The 16824-nt window shown below is 36.6% G+C and overlaps 2 protein-coding genes across 2 annotated transcripts; both read right to left on the bottom strand.

Moving 5' to 3' along the window:
• Positions 1-11929: 11929 nt before the first annotated feature.
• LOC132903825 (piggyBac transposable element-derived protein 4-like) lies at positions 11930-14052 on the bottom strand. Its single transcript, XM_060953085.1, has 2 exons — positions 14047-14052; positions 11930-13790 (listed from the first exon to the last, which is right to left on the bottom strand). Exons 1-2 carry the CDS (start codon positions 14050-14052, stop codon positions 12102-12104), a joined length of 1695 nt encoding a protein of 564 aa, XP_060809068.1. The 3' UTR covers positions 11930-12101.
• On the bottom strand, positions 13688-15006 carry LOC132903904 (uncharacterized). Its single transcript, XM_060953384.1, has 3 exons — positions 14661-15006; positions 14495-14581; positions 13688-14302 (listed from the first exon to the last, which is right to left on the bottom strand). Exons 1-3 carry the CDS (start codon positions 14787-14789, stop codon positions 14198-14200), a joined length of 321 nt encoding a protein of 106 aa, XP_060809367.1. The 5' UTR covers positions 14790-15006; the 3' UTR covers positions 13688-14197.
• Positions 15007-16824: the final 1818 nt, after the last annotated feature.

The raw sequence follows: 16824 nt of genomic DNA, 5'->3' as shown, positions 1-16824 counted from the left end.
GACAACGTGATATCTTTGGTGAAACCGAAAATTGAAGAGCCTGTTGCCCGCTCTCGAGATGGTTTAAATTCTGGCGGTATTTCTTGCTTATTTTTTTTCAAAGTACCCACGAAACTAAGGTGCTTCTCTTTCAAAACATTGACCAGCTCGATCGAAGAAAACCAGTTGTCAGCAGTGACGTTTCTATTTGAGTTTTCGATTGGCGGAATCAGACGTAAAACCGCTTGAGTTGGTTTTGATAGACACTTTTGTTCTTGGGTCAAAGTAAGCCCATCAGAATCTTTGCCGAGATATATATAGGCATTAATAAGGTAGCCATTTCTTGCATCTGTAATGCACATATGTTTTAGGCCATATTTAGCTGGCTTTTTTGGCATAAACATTTTGAATTTACAGCGCCCACGGAAAGCCACTAGCATCTCATCTATACAAGCGCATGTTCCAATTGGGTAAACGTCTTGAAAGTTCTGTATTAAAGACTGAAAGAGCTCTGAAACAGGAGCAGCCAAATCCTGTTCACGACGTTGTTCTCTTGTTTCTGCATCGTCAAATCGAATAGTATTTAGCAGAACTTCCAATCGATTCTTACTCAAAATACATCGGAAAATCTCTATCCCAGTGCCATCACTACTATACCATGACGTGTAATGCTCATGATTTTCCTTAAAAATCGCTGTGTAAAACAAAAGCCCAATGAAAGCTTTTAGTTCTATAAGGTCCAAGTCTTGAACACACGTCTGTTTTTTGTATTTCGGCCTAATTCTTCTTATTTTCTCATTAGTATGAAGCACTATTTTTTCCAGCATCTCATCGGTAAACAAAAGACTCCATATATCCAATGGCATGGTAGAATTATTGAGCATTGCACGGAAAACTGGTTTTAGACCTGGCGTTTGATTTACAATATTATGCTGTGGTGTCCTTGAGCGAGCGATATTAGGCACAGAAGCCCAGCGAAACCGATTTTTCCCAAAATAATTTTTCTTTCTTGGCTTACTTCTGGATTGTAATTGCGCAAGCGGAATATCATCTGAAGAGTCACTATCAACTTGAGGCGTCCTGGAACGCGAACGTGACCTTGAAGCAACTGTTGGTTCAGAATGAACTGTATTGTTGTCCTCTTCATCTCCTTCCAATTCCGATTCAGATTCACAGTCTTCAACCTGAGCGTAATCCTCACTTACATTATCTTCCACATCACTACAATCTTCATTTGGTAAATCTTCTTCATCTGATATCTCCTGCTGTAGCCACCTTTGGATATTCTCGTCGTTTTTATTCATATTGCCACTAAAACAGATAAAATGTATAAGTACAGTAAAATCCCGCAACCACCTACGTGCGGTCTCTGAGACCGCTGGCAAAAGATTTTCACTTACCCAGAGCGAACGCGCGCACATGTTCCCTCGCCGAGCGCAAGCGCGATACTAAGTGACATGTAGAAAAGGTACTTGGAAGCACGCGGCCGTACGATACCAACACAAAGAAAAAAAATGGTTCAAAAATACGTTGCGGTCTGAGAGACCGCACGTAGGTGGTTAAGAGTTAAGTAAGTAAGATCAAAAAAAAATTGAAATAAAACAACAAAAATAACAAACCACAATTACAAAACTTACTACTAAGTTATTAAGCACAATAGCTCGTACACCCAAACCAGTTTTACACTTTAATAGAAAAAAGGGTGGGTGTGGTGCCAATATTTAACCTATAAATCTATCATAAGCCTTTGAAAATACAATTTTTACCGTTAGTTTAAGTTGAAATGTTATGCTTATAACAGTTTTGACAGCTCCGGTATGAACTGTATCACTTCGGGCTTTTTATAGATTTTTTTTTTATATTAACCGTGACTTCAAACTTAGTTTGAATGAATGCATTTTGTATACCTGCATTGGGGGACATACCACTTTTGTTGTTTTTGATTTCGTTTTATTTTTAATTTTGCTCGCAAACATTTTTCACACATTAAGATCATTTTAGTGTTAAATGTCTTTAAAAAAATAGATTAAATCTTAAACGGGAGAAATTTGAGATCTTTTTCTATACCTATCTCAAGTGCTATGGGTTAAAATCTTTTCTGTAAGGTTCACGGTTGTCGCTGCATTACACACTTCTTGTACGTTGAGAGAAAAGTAACCTTTCCTATTCCTTAACTATTCTTCTATCAAATTACCTAAAAATTTAATATATTTGAGTGATTTTTATATTATTAAATTATTTAACATTAAATTTGATCATCTTAAAAGTTCACTCTTATGTTTCGGAATTGCTGACGTCGCAATGCGCATTTTCATTGGACTACCAAACATTGCTTCGTAAAGCGGTTTTGTTATTGACTGGTTTTGACACGCTATTTCATTCACTGCTTCTTCGATTGATGAAACGCGTGTTTTCTTGAATTTGTTGACTTGTTCTGATGACATTTTTATATCTATAATAAAACATAAATGAAATACGAAAGGTTTAAATAAAGGTGCTATGAAAGACCCGGGCACGAAAGAGCCGGCTCTTTGGTCACATTTTTGGTAGGCAATTTCATGGCAAGTCGCCATAATAAACACTTTAAAAATATGAAACTAAATCGCGAATTATAGATATCAATTAAATGTCACAATCAGAAGCTGAAATAAATACACACCCAAGTTGTAACACAATTTAAAAGGTTAAACATTTTATTGTAAGGATGTTTACAATAACAGCATAAAACTTACTTTTGAACTAAATAACGATACGAAACCTTCGACTAGTATGAAGAACTAGTCGAAGGTTTAGTTTTATTAATGTTACTTGTTTTGTTAATTTCTTGCGTTTTCTTTCTTCTTTCTGTCTTTGTTCTTCTTTTATGGGGGTGCTAGTAAGTATTTCAGATCTTTGTACTTTTCTTTTAAGACTAGTTTTGTTTGGGACTATTTTTGGTATTGGTCGGATATCAATCAGCGTCGTATGTAAATTATCTTCATTTTTATAATCTTGTTCATCAGGAGTCATATTTCCCATTGGATATTGAACGATTTGTTGCTCATCTTCCGTCAGTTTCCGTGTTTGGATTTCTTGGTCGTCTACTGTGGGTTCTGGAGTCTTACTGATTAAACGCCCATCCCAATTTTCCAGAAGACATGGTGACACAGTGCGATTCGAGTCACTTGATTGATGACGTTCAACTTCCATAATATTGGCGTTTGAGTCATTGGTCACATCAATAGTTTGTCATTGTTCATTGACTCCTTAGTATTGATTTTTAGCTAATAATTTTGTTACATGAGGTACTGGAAAATAAGGTTAATACATACACTAAATCCAAGCTCTTGTATAGAGTCTTGTCCTTCCACTGCTGTTGGGCCGATTATAGCCAGAACCCTTTCCTCCAAATGCGACAAGGATTTCTGGCTAGCCGGTCCACCTCCAGTCCCTCTGGCATGTTGCCGCAAGGTCAGACCTTTTTTCTTTGTCTTGGATTTTAAATCGGCCCATACCTTTTTGGAATTATCAGTCATAAGTATGCATACAACCACATAAGTTGAAAATTGGTAACTCCACTGGACCGAAAAATTCCTAACATCCCTGTTACATCTTCTTGCACATATGTGATAATAATATATGATATTCTAGGTGCTTGATTTGCACATCAAAGCAGATTGTAACTTGTGACTTTATCTATACCAGTTCCACATCCAAATTGCTTGGCATGTAATATGTAGAAAAGATTATTAAATGTAACTAAATATCTGAGTAATTTCCATAGAAAGAACTTATTAATCACAAAGACTCTTCAAATACGGCTATTGGAATAGAATTGCTAGTCATTACTTACTTTTTTCCACTTGTCTGTTGTTTTGTTGACACCACCACCAACGGAATTTAATATATATAAGTAAGATCAGACCATAATTGGTCTGACCGTACTCGACCTTGTGCCCCTGCAACAGGCCTAGCCAGGTCCCCATGACTGTAACATAAGCAACGGTTCAATACACAAATGCTTCATTGTTATTATCGCGTCATTGTTTACATTAGCGATTGAAGTGGTACCAAAGTTTTGTACGATTGAATCTAAAAGAAATGGAAAATAACTCGGATTTACGTACCTTTCCATATACTCCAGTAGAGTTGAGAGTTGTTCGGGACTTGCCCTTACCCTAGAATCCATTCTTTAACACTAAAAATAAAAAAAATAACTATATTTATTTTGAACAGTTACAATCACAATGATTCTATTTAATTTTGAAGAAATCTACGTAAAAACTATGTAAAAACACTCTAATAATTTAACACTATCAAAGTTTTGCTATAAGATTATTAAAAAGCGTCAAGAATTAATAATATCAATTAAAAACGACTCACCACACTCACAGTAAACACTCAAACTTTAGAATAATCCCGCTTTCTTTGTTCCAATTTGACACTGACAGCTAAATTTTCGGTACCATAGCCAATATTCGTTTGTTTATCGAACGATCCGTTCGACACAACGATCGCGACAATTGCGTTACATTGGCTAGGAAATGTTTATCGTTATCTCTAAGACGAAAAAGAACTTCGACATCGTTTCGTTAAGAAGCGATACTACATTGTCTAAGCCCCCTACCGTGTTGCGATGGCATAAACGACTTTTCGTCCGTAAATATCGCTTTTTCTCAGTCAAAATCCAAATATTGCTGAGAAATTCTTAACGTTTTTGCTTATTTATTTCGGAAAAATACGGCTTTCTTGCTGGCTGTTTGTGGTGAAGTCCCACAATTAAAATGGGTAAATTTAATTAATTGTTATTATTATTTAATTAATTTACCTAAAAAGTAAATGTCTTCTTCCTCCTCATAAAGTCTTTCCATTAAACCTTTTAATGGGTGGTTTTCCCAAATTTTGCTATCATGTGTAGCCCCTGGGTAACTGGGGTCTACACTCATGATCATCAGATCAGCGTCACATAACTGTAAAATTAAAACAATTGAAATGACATCTACCTGACTAAGGTTGAGTGGACTTATTTTTAGGACTTGCAACAGGTCTTTCATTTCTTGTTAGACCAGAGTATATACATATTATGAAGCTTGCTTCTATAGCAAGCTTCATAATATATATATACTCTGGTCTAACTGTTCTGGTCTGTTATGTTCACTACTCTCATAATGAGAGTAGACCCAAGCCCCAGCAGTGGGGCGCTAAAGGGTTGTGATATGTACATTCTATGTTCCTCTATAGCGTGTTAGTTAAAATTCCTTAACCAATCTATTCATACCTATAAATAAGACAGCGTGTTTGCTTTAATCTTTACGTTTTTCTTAGGTACATATGCTTTATTGAAAGTACTTACTATAAAAACATTTAGGGAATGATACCCCTTCCTGTTAAAATACCGCTCCTCGTGTTCGTGGGGTGTCACAATTGCCACATGTTCCATCCACACAGCCTAGAACCCCGGGTTGTCTTGTAGATCTATAAAATCTGAAATAAGTAGCTAAGTATATATAAAAATATCGAGACCATTAAGCGATGATGACTAAAATTAGGTTCTCACTTTCGTTTTAGTGAAACGAAAGTGACCTCTCATGGCGACTTAATTGAAATTTCACATATTTGTGAAATATTTCAGGCCTATTTAGTGCCACTGTCACCTCCTCGAGGGCCTTGCTGACGCTGGCTTGGGATGCAGGGTGAAATTTGCTGTCTCCCACTGGGGTCTGGTACAAGCCAGTCGTGTAAAATGACAAGGCTATTAAAATCTGCAATAAATCATATATAATAATAAATGTGCCATACAATTACATTTACTATCTGTCCTTTGAACTAAACAAAGCTTGTGTTATGTATGAAATGACTGCTTAATACCTAAGGTATGAATCACAAAATTTGGTGGAGCTTATCTTTGTCTCCACATCGAGCCCATCTGTCCGTAAAGGGGTGGAAATATAGGGCTTTATTTCAGTGACCAATTTAGAAAATTGGTCTGTAGAGAGCCGATATCTTTTTCGGAATTGTGCTTCCGACACATTTATTACATTATGTTACATTTCCAGCATTTTATTTGCAAAAAAATTAATTAAATAGTTTTGTACTCTCAACCACTACGTGCCACTGCTGTGTCGAAAAAGTTCCTCTGCACCAAATAATTCAAAATCGTTCGTTTGACAGCGGTTAAGCGTGCCTAACGAAACGTTTTAGGTTTTGTTAAGGATAAAACCGCTGTCAAAAAATAGCGCGATGCCATTTCTTCGGTCAAACCAAATGTCAAACGTTAATCGAACGTTCCATGAACGTATCTTCCAAACCAAAGCTGAACCGTTTCCGTTCGACCATTAGCGCGATACGTAATATGCATAACGTAACGGTTGGTTGTTGGTTTGTTTTGTTAATACGTTAAATTTACCGCGATTGGCCCCCAGCTCTCATTTTTTCTATCTCCATTATCATAACCCGTGACTCATCTAATGCTGTCCTATTAGCTAAAATAAAAATAAAGATGGTTTAATTCTTTATTGTGTTATAAAGTTTTATGCAATATAGTGATAGTTACTGATACATAGATAATTCTTAGTTTTTTATTTAATACATACATTGAGCCGGCGGGGGTGGTACATGTTTATGCCTTGCTGCAGCAGTAGTCCTCTGCTGCCTTCGCCCCCTTAACTTACTTCTGTCTCCTACAAAAAGATAATTAGTATATTATATACTGTTTAATGTTCACTAAATTTTACTTAGAATGCAAATAAAGAAATTTACCGGAAGGTCCAGGTGTAGGAGGTACATGTTCTATTATTGGCACAGGCATTGGAGACAGCCGCTCAACATTTTCTTGTGCAGGCTCACTAACATCCTGCGCCACATTACCTACTATAGGGCTTTCCTGTATGGCAGACTTTAATTGTATCCTGAAAAATATAAAAGTATGTGTATATTTTAATATTGGCAAAAAAAACTGTGATGGTAGACCAATCAATAAAATTAAAGTCCTAAGAAAAATTGCCTTACACTGTATCCAGAGGTTTCATTTCTTCAGTAACAACATACTCCTCAATACTCTCCACTGGATTCTCTTCATTCATTGACTCCTAAAATTTTAATTTTGATTATGAATTTATGCTTTATGAATTAATTCATTCACTAAACCATAAAAAATAAATAAATACTTAAATTGTCTTACATTTAGGTACTAATGCAAATGGATCTTGTCTGACATTAGGTAAGGGGCCAACATCTCTGCCTAGGATATTTGCAATCCTATCCTCAAGTGGCGTCAGGGATGTGGCAGTGCTTGGACCACCTCCTGTCGCTTGAAGGCTGGCATTAATGCTGACCAATTTAGCCCGCACCCGGCACTTAAGGTCATTCCAGACCTGAAGTATGTATTTGCAATAGTAAAATTTGAAATATTTCAGTTGATTTCGCTACTTGACAGGAATGGGCATGGAATTAAACGCTGAAGTCAAAGTCAAAGCATTTATTCAGTTATTATCAAAGCTACAAACAATTAGCATTTCGGAACAACTACTAAAAAAACGCCGAAAGAAACTCATTCAGTATTGGTCCTTATCGTGTCAGATGAACAATTTTTTTTTGTTTTTCCAATAAAGAAAGGACACAAGTACATAGTATTTTATTTAAACTTAATCATCAATTTCCCTGTTAGACCACAATCGTTGAATGAGAGCTTGTCTACGTGCACTTCCCAACTCTAATTGACTAAGAACAGAGGCGCCGCCTCCAGTTCGAGGCATACTACCGCTAGCGCCTTCCTGGCGTCTACGCTCTGCCTCTGCCTCAGCACTGGTCAAAGGTTGAAATGGCAGATTGTGTCTGTTTGCGATGTTATGGAGAACACAACACGCATTTGTTACTTTAGCTGCAACTGTAGGTGAATAATGTAGCTTTCGGTCACCCAGTAAACACCTGCAAATAAAATTAACATTTTAACAAATGCCACGCTATTGTTAAAGCATGTCATGAAGTAAAATTTTTAAAACTCCAATACATCGTTCAGCTGTTTTTTCTAGCTGTAAGATGCATGTTTTGATAGTTATCCTCCGGAGTATCAGGCTCTAGATCGGAGACAGGTGTCGCGATTGCCCTGCTGTTCGTCGAGTTTTGCACTCAGTATCCACTGAAGTGTCGAGCTGTTCCGCAAATGTTCTGTTAGCAAGGCTCTGGGTCAAAAGAGGTCACAACAATGTAAGTTGGCAGTATCCATCCTAAATCTTTGCGACCTCTTTTGTGCCAGACCCCTGCTAACTAAACTAGTCAACAAAATGCATCACATGCAACTGAAATTGGCTTTGGTTCATTGGTAATAATGAAGCACTTACAAATATAATCTAAAATATTTTAATCACTCACTTAATTTCGATGTCTCTCTTATAACTCAACAACTCTTGAGGGTGGGATGCTTCATCAGCAGTAGTGTTCTACAGTGAAAATCAATACATGAAAAATGAACTTTTAAACTAACATAACCAACCAACATTTGTTGTATACATAAAATGAAATTACCTGAGACAAAAAGGGATTTTGTTGAACTCCCCGCAATGGAGTGACAACATCTCGTCCTTATATTGCTGCCACTCTATCCTCTAAAGGGCTCAAACAAATATCTGTTACCGTTGTTGTATTTGCTTGACTGTGCAAGAATTTATTAAAACAACAAATTACTTATTTACCTATTTACTTAATTTATGGATTAAACATCTTACCTTTGTCCAACTTTTGTCATCTTTTTGCGTCCCTCCTATAGCACTTACAGTTATGGTAATTTGTTCCCATTTTAGTTTGGTCTCCCATTTTGCTTGAACAATGATGATGATGATGACATGATCTTTAGCCATTTTCTCCCAATGGATTTTCTTCCAAAAAATTCACCAAAGCTTCCAACTGTGGATAGGTATGGAGGCCTTCCACTCTGACTCATGTTCAAAAAGTTTTGACAGTGTATTATGGGAAATATACTCGTATCACTGAAGTAAAAATATTAGACGTGTGTACGAACGAGGCTCATTGGAAGTTCTAAACTTTAACACAATTTTTTAACGAACATTTTCAATGAAGGTTCACTTTTAAAGTTCCTCTTTTTTAAAAATAGGTGTTCGTGATAGAAAAAGGAAAATAATAATCTTGACTATTATTACAGACTGCTTCTGCGTGTGCCCACAATCCACATGTGGTACAGCGGTACCACATCTCATTGTTTCGTCCAAATTCACTGCATATCAAGCATCTATTTCCTGCGTCTTCTGCATCATCATTTTCGTCATCCTGGCACAAGTCGTTAGTGTTAGTGTCTGAGACTGATGTATCGTTTGAATCTTGAAGAATCTGTCTCTTTGCCCTTTGGGGACCATCACCCTTCTGCACCTTAGGGCGCATTCACACGGGATACGTCTTTGACGATTCGGTATAAAACACGATTCGCCTTGACGGATAGATGTTCACATTGAATACGGAATCGTGTTTTTTCACGATTCGTCAAAATATCCGAATTGATGTTCACATGTTGTTTCGTGATTGTGTTCAGTTGAGAGTAAACTACCAAAGACAATGGACGTGAATACTTTAATTTTGTACTGGTATTATCGTCGATCTAAAAAAAGAAAAACAAGAAGAATACACTGGGTGCATCCAATTTTAAGGCAAAGACAAAGTGTTGGGGATTTTTATACTTTGATGAGCTCGTTACGAGAAGATGATACCAAATTTTACACTTATTTTAGAATGTCTAAAGATACCTTTGACTTCCTTCTCCAAAGGTTGGATACGGATTTGAGAAAACAGGATACATGTATGAGAAAGGCCATTAGCCCTGAAGAAAAGTTGGCGATAACTATAAGGCAAGAAAAACTAATTATATTATTTATTATTCTTATTTATTGGTTATATTTATGATAATTTAGAACATGTTTTTAGAAATTTGATAGATCCAGATAATCACTTAATTGACTTAGAGCTGTAGATAGTGCCGGTGATGCACTTGGATCATCGCGATGGATCAGCGATGTTCCAGGTTGTAGAGGGGTGGGCGTTTCTGCAGACACTTCTGCATTTACTATCGATGAACTTTCAGGAAGAGGCCGAGTATTATTATTATTAGACGTTCCTCCCGGTGATTCTTGAGGCTTAGTATAATAACCACCACTATTATAGTTGTGATGATGTGAATTGTAATAATTTTGATGCCAATTCGAATAGTTTCGTCCAGTTTTAATACTCTGTATTAGGTTAATGACCCCAGATTGGAATTCCAGTATTTGATCATCATCAAAATGCTGAAGGGATGGCAGAACCCCCTTAACCCTTCAGCTGCGGCGGCTATACGCAAACTGCGCACCTCGTCTGCGGCGTTCAAGCGCCGCGGCGGACGGGCGCGCAGTGTCTTAGATTTTGTTGTATATCTGTATATAATTATTTGGGACCTACCCAAAAATTTATTTTTTTTTAAAGATATATAAATGAAGAATCATATGCAATAAATTTTGATGCGAAAAAACACTTGCGTTTATTATATTTAGGTCACTGAATTCAAAACTTACCGAAAAATTATCCATTGTAAATATTTTACTGATTTTGCAATTTACATCTTTCATATATTCTGTTTTTGTTTACTATTCCACAAAGTCCAATAATTGAGGAATTTAATGGTGCCAAAAAGTTATTATGTCCCAAGTAAAATTCTCTAAAATCGTCTTCACAAATAATCCAGTAAGAATCACGATTTCGCCATTTTGCAACTTCTACAACGCAAACTTTATACTTCTATTACCATGAAAATATTGAAATGTAGATTTATTTGAGGCATTGTAATCGTAAATAATGTATTTGGCTTCACAAAACAACAAGTAAAATGTATCTAAATGTCTTAAAATAGTATATTTCTACTAAAAACTGAAAACTTACCTAGAAAACTATCATTTTTTCAATTGGCTCGTTCATTCACTTACATTTGTCTTTGCTCAACTGTAAGGGCAGTGTGGCAAACACGAAAAATTGTAGTTTCGTTTTTATATCAGACATATATAGCTTGCCTAGAGAAAATGAGCGAAAAACCATAGCCAAAAACTAGAAAAATGTATGTCTGTGTGCGTGACTTGTTTGCCTTGCTTGTCTGCTGATGGCCGTATCTGGACAAAATGGCGGCATGTGGTTAACGCCTAACTGCTGATGGCCGTATCCGTCCACTGTCAATGTTTGTCTAACTGCTTTAGGTCGGATCTGGGCATATCTACAGGATGTTTGTTTTTAGTTGTGCACGTTAGTAATTTGGAAAAGAGTGTCTTGTAAAAATAAAAATAAAATGTTGATTAAAATGTTTCTTTTATTGGAATACAAAAATGTACAATGTTTATTGGTTTCCACTACTCTAAACCTATTCAATTCATAGTACATACTAGTAATTATTTTTACCAATGATTCATAGTACATACTAGGAATTATTTTTACCAATGAAAAAATAAAAATAAAATTACAATTTTGTAAAAATAATTACTGAACTGTTTTTGATAAGTTTTTTTTTTCAATAAATCTATAATGATAAGAACTATGTAATATATAAAGACTTATTGAAAAAAAATACTTTCATCAAAATCGGTTCAGTAATTTTTGAGATAGGGAATAGTGTTGAAGTCGGTTGTTTTGTAAAAAAAAATACTTATTTTTAATGAATTATGAATTCAAATTAAACAAAAAAATTTTGCGTAGGAATCGAAATTTTAGATTCCCATCATTTCACTTTACTGATAACAACAACGTTTTAAAAGGGTGTTATTTAAACAGTCTGCAGAATATTCATATGCAAAAAAGTTTACACAAATTCAGAAGCGCAAGTGAAGAATAGGATAACAGAAGAATAGGCACCAAACTGCACTGCAGCAGTGTCTCTAAATGACGTCAACTTAAATTTTAAACAAAGCATGTTTGGACTCAAAACACGCATGCGTTCAATATGAAAAAGATAATTTACCAACTTGACCTGACTGGGGATCGAACCCGAGACCTGGAAGTAGCAGTCTGGTGTGTTGACTACTACATCACACATTTTATATAAATATATAACTAATATAAATAAATAGATAATATTTAATTATATATTTTATATATATGTAACTACAGAAGTAATTTACAAACTATAGATTTTCTAAAGTATGATACTCAAGCCAACATTGGCCAACACAAATATACACCGTGCAATGACTGCACGCGATGTTACATTTTTGCCTGCATCTAACACAACGTCCCCTCTTAAATTTATCTTGTTTTTTGGTTCGCTCCTCGGTCACCTCATTATGAACAGGGAAATGATTAAAATCCCTGTTCAGCCTGCTACAGGTGGGGATGGGGACCTGGCGCGAACGTGAGGAGACGTTTTGTCCGAATTCTAAGCAGAGCTCTTCAGCAAGCTTGAAACGAAATTGGCGGTGAGTCATTTTTTTATGCTGGCCAATGTTAGCACAATATATAATATATGCATTTAAAATAGATATATTTAAAAGACGTCTAAAAACTTTAATATACCATTTGATTCCCCTCTTTCTTTCTAATAAATACATGCTTAGCTTTTGATCTTTGAGATCGACGCCTCCCATGTATTTATTATATTCATGGACCACGACTGGTTTGGAGCAGGGTTGGCCAGCCCTGTGCCCTGGAGCCATATCTGTTTTGTGGTAAGTAGATACAGTGGTGACAAGCTTCACATCTTTCCATGCTATGACGGATACATCACCACAGTGTCTACTTACCACACTACCCCTAGCCATCCTTTTATCCTGCAAATTTTGGATTTCTACGGGCGTGTCTTTTCGGCGACGGTTCAGAGTACCGACTACGTCAGTTTTATGTTTTTTTAGAAATTGGGTCAGAGGAACAGAATTATAAAAATTGTCCATGAACAGGGTATATCCCTTGCCTAAATAGTTCTTGAAAAGCTCAAGGACTATTTTGGCAGTGGATGTAGTAAACCCGTAAACCGTTTCTGCAGTTGTCGTGCCTTTGCCGGCATACAAAATTAAATTTACTACGTATCCAGTTACGGCCTCACAGAGTTCATAACTTTTGATACCGAATCGAGCTGCTTTGGAACGAATGCATTGTTTCCAGCTTAAATGACCCTTCCAAAGCAGCAACGATTCGTCTATCGATACTTCTCTGTGAGGCACGTAAATGGACTGGAATTTTTTATTTAAATAATCTATAATAGGTTTTATTTTAGCTATTTTCTTATCACGCCCCTGTACATGTATGTTGTTGTTATCAGTAAAGTGCAAAAATTTTAAGAGCATTACGTAATGATCCCTTGACATCAGTTTTCGAAACTCCGGCATACCCATCACACCCGTCATCCAATATTCCTCTAACCTACTTCTTACACATATTGACATAAATATCATCACACCTATAAGCCTATATAGTTCGGAAACCGAAGTTTCCACCCAGTCGTTCATGCGAGATTTACTTGGCATGGAGTCTCCGGTTTCAAAGAAACCGGTTATTGTTTCCCAAGCGTAATGATTCGTTTCGTGGACAATAGAATCCATCAGAGGCTGGTCCCAAATTTGAGTAAACAAGCCTAAAGGACTTGTTCCCTCAATTTTAGGACCAGCTTCTTCGTTGAAGTCCTCCCTGACCCCTCTAAATTCGTTAAAATCAGATGACCAAGTCAATGGCTCCTCACTAACTTCATCTTCAATAAAATCGTCATCTGATTCCAACATCTGCTGTAACTGATCGAGAGTCAATTCTTCCTCGGCATCCTCATCACTTCCAGAGTCGATGGCTAATTCTTCAGCCAGCTCAGGATCCAGTATGTCTTCATCCTATTAAAAAAACCAAACCCTAAACCACATGCAAGCATACACACAAACATAACAAAAGCGGGTATTGTTAGAGATGCCAACCACAATATTTTTATAAAAAGGAATAATTAGTGTATCCCAACGATGAACAGGAATAGAGATTCCTGTTCATTTTTATTCAATTAACTTTCAATATATTCATGCCATATTGCCAATTTCGCTGAATTACGTTATTGAGCATACACCAAACACCTTTATATCAATGAAGTTACAATACATTCATACCGCATTGCCAATTTTAGCAGAATTGTGTTATTGAAGCACAAACCAAACACCCTTAGTTACATTACCTTAGTTACTGGATGGACTAGATTTCTATCAGATAGTCCGGTGCACGATGAGAGCGGCAATAAATAAAAATCCCTTTCTCAATGCAAGTAATTTATACTTTCAAAGAGTGTTATGAAAATGAAACTTACAGGTTCTCGGCCAAAAAGATTACGCGGCTGACCTTTCGTACGTTCCTCTGGTACCTAAAAAATAATTATTTTGTAAATAACATTGCATGTTGTGATAATAGGTAATATTTTGTTTCGATAATCCTTACAATAGACATCAATAAGTGAGCAATAAGTTAGTATACATCTCGACATATTATTATCTTGGTAGTTAAAAAAAAGTTGAACATCTACTAAAGTTATCAAAAAAAAGAAAACCATTCTTACAGCAGCTACTTTTTCGCCGCCATGGACCAACTCATCCACGATCTCTATGGCTTCGCCTTCCACAGATAAATTTTGGGGCCGCCAAGGCTGTAATAAAATATACGAAATAATCAGTTTTTGTTTTTAAAGTAAAAGGGAAAGTTAACAAAACTGGAAAATAACATACTCTAATCCTCCCTGATCCAGATGTCTCCAAGACTACATCTCTGCCCCGAATAAGGGATCCCTGAGGAGTTCTAGTCACCTCCAAGCCGACAAACATGCTTCTGGAAGTACTTGGGGTTTGGGGTTCCATTTTAATCTGTCAATAAAATAAAATTATTAGCATGTATTCAAACCAGACATCGATGTCATCAGAAAGTGCTCACGGAGACAAAACTAACGAGCTAAAACACAGCGCGATACGAGTTACCGGAGCGTAGATCCTGTATACCACCTTCCGACTGCATCATCAGACCCTCGATGTCACTTCATCAGAAAGTGCTCACGGAGACAAAACTAACGAGCTAAAACACAGCGCGATACGAGTTACCGGAGCATAGATCCTGTATACTGTATACCACCTTCCGACTGCATCATCAGACCCTCGATGTCACTTCATCAGAAAGTGCTCACGGAGACAAAACTAACGAGCTAAAACACAGCGCGATACGAGTTACCGGAGCGTAGATCCTGTATACTGTATACCACCTTCCGACTGCATCATCAGACCCTCGATGTCACTTCATCAGAAAGTGCTCACTGAGACAAAACTGACGAGCTAAAACACAGCGCGATACGAGTTACCGGAGCGTAGATCCTGTATACCACCTTCCGACTGCATCATCAGACCCTCGATGTCACTTCATCAGAAAGTGCTCACGGAGACAAAACTAACGAGCTAAAACACAGCGCGATACGAGTTACCGGAGCATAGATCCTGTATACCACCTTCCGACTGCATCATCAGACCCTCGATGTCACTTCATCAGAAAGTGCTCACTGAGACAAAACTGACGAGCTAAAACACAGCGCGATACGAGTTACCGGAGCGTAGATCCTGTATACCACCTTCCGACTGCATCATCAGACCCTCGATGTCACTTCATCAGAAAGTGCTCACGGAGACAAAACTAACGAGCTAAAACACAGCGCGATACGAGTTACCGGAGCGTAGATCCTGTATACCATCTCCCAACTATCATGACATCATGTCATCAAAACCAAACGACATTTTGACTAAAACCAATAAAATAAATTTCGTAGATTTAGTTTCAATCAATGAATAAATCACAGAGGCTTTTGAAAGCATGCTGTATATTAGCGTCGCGATACAATACACAGACAGTGTACGACACAAGTAAGATGGCGGACATAGTGCGTATGTGTGCGTGTAACGGATTCTCAGTCTTGAAAAATATAAGATATTTACAAAATCCATGTATTTATTGTAAAAAAGTTAGTGTATTTCAATAGTATAATAAATTTACTATCTAAAACCAATTATATCCATTACAGAGGTATTGGATATAATGCATAAACTAACACGAAAGAAATATGTAACACACTCCATCTACTTTTGAAAAAGCTAAAATCCTTCTTTTTTTACTAAATCTATAAACTTTTACACGTAATTGCTTCGAAAGTAACTATATAATAACGAAATAAAAACATTTACATACCTGTTTGTAATTACAGCCAAAAAAGACGAGTTTTCTCACACGTTCTTCAGTCACTTTGCAACACAACGAAGTCACAATTTGAAATGACTTGGTTAGCTAAATGAACGGATGAAATTCATATTTGACAGTTGTCTATGACGGCTTCATTCGTTAGAAATACATTTCAAATAATAAAACACCTTATTTCTTGTTATTAGATATTATATTTGTGTAAAAACTACGACGAGTGCATTTGGACGGATCCGGAACAAAGCATTCCTAGTACATGCCCGGATACGGCCTAAAGCTTACGAAGGGTTAAAAAAATTCATGTTACGGTCATCACTTCCAATTGTGTTTAATTGATGATCAACAAGTTTCATCATTTTATCATCCAATACGCTGCCACTATCCATTCTTTTCTTTGTTGATGATGATTCTAAGTGTTTCTCTTTCTGATTTTCTTGTTGATCTGCATTTTCTCTTTGGGCTTCATCTCTTGTATTTGGATTATTGTCATATGTTTCACCTGGCTTAATAATTGGCTTCAAAAAGCTCATCTCTTGATTATATTTGTAGGGCTTAGATTTTGTACCAGACCCAGATTTTTTATGTATTTTTTATGCTTTCTTTTTAATGGCTCTTCTATGATATTCCCTTAAGTTTTGCCATATCTTCTTACATTCTGAC

This window comes from Amyelois transitella, chromosome 31 (assembly GCF_032362555.1).
Source record: "Amyelois transitella isolate CPQ chromosome 31, ilAmyTran1.1, whole genome shotgun sequence".
Lineage (NCBI taxonomy): Eukaryota > Metazoa > Arthropoda > Insecta > Lepidoptera > Pyralidae > Amyelois > Amyelois transitella.
The sequence above is the reverse complement of the archived record's forward strand: the minus strand, read 5'-3'. Positions and strand labels throughout refer to the sequence as shown.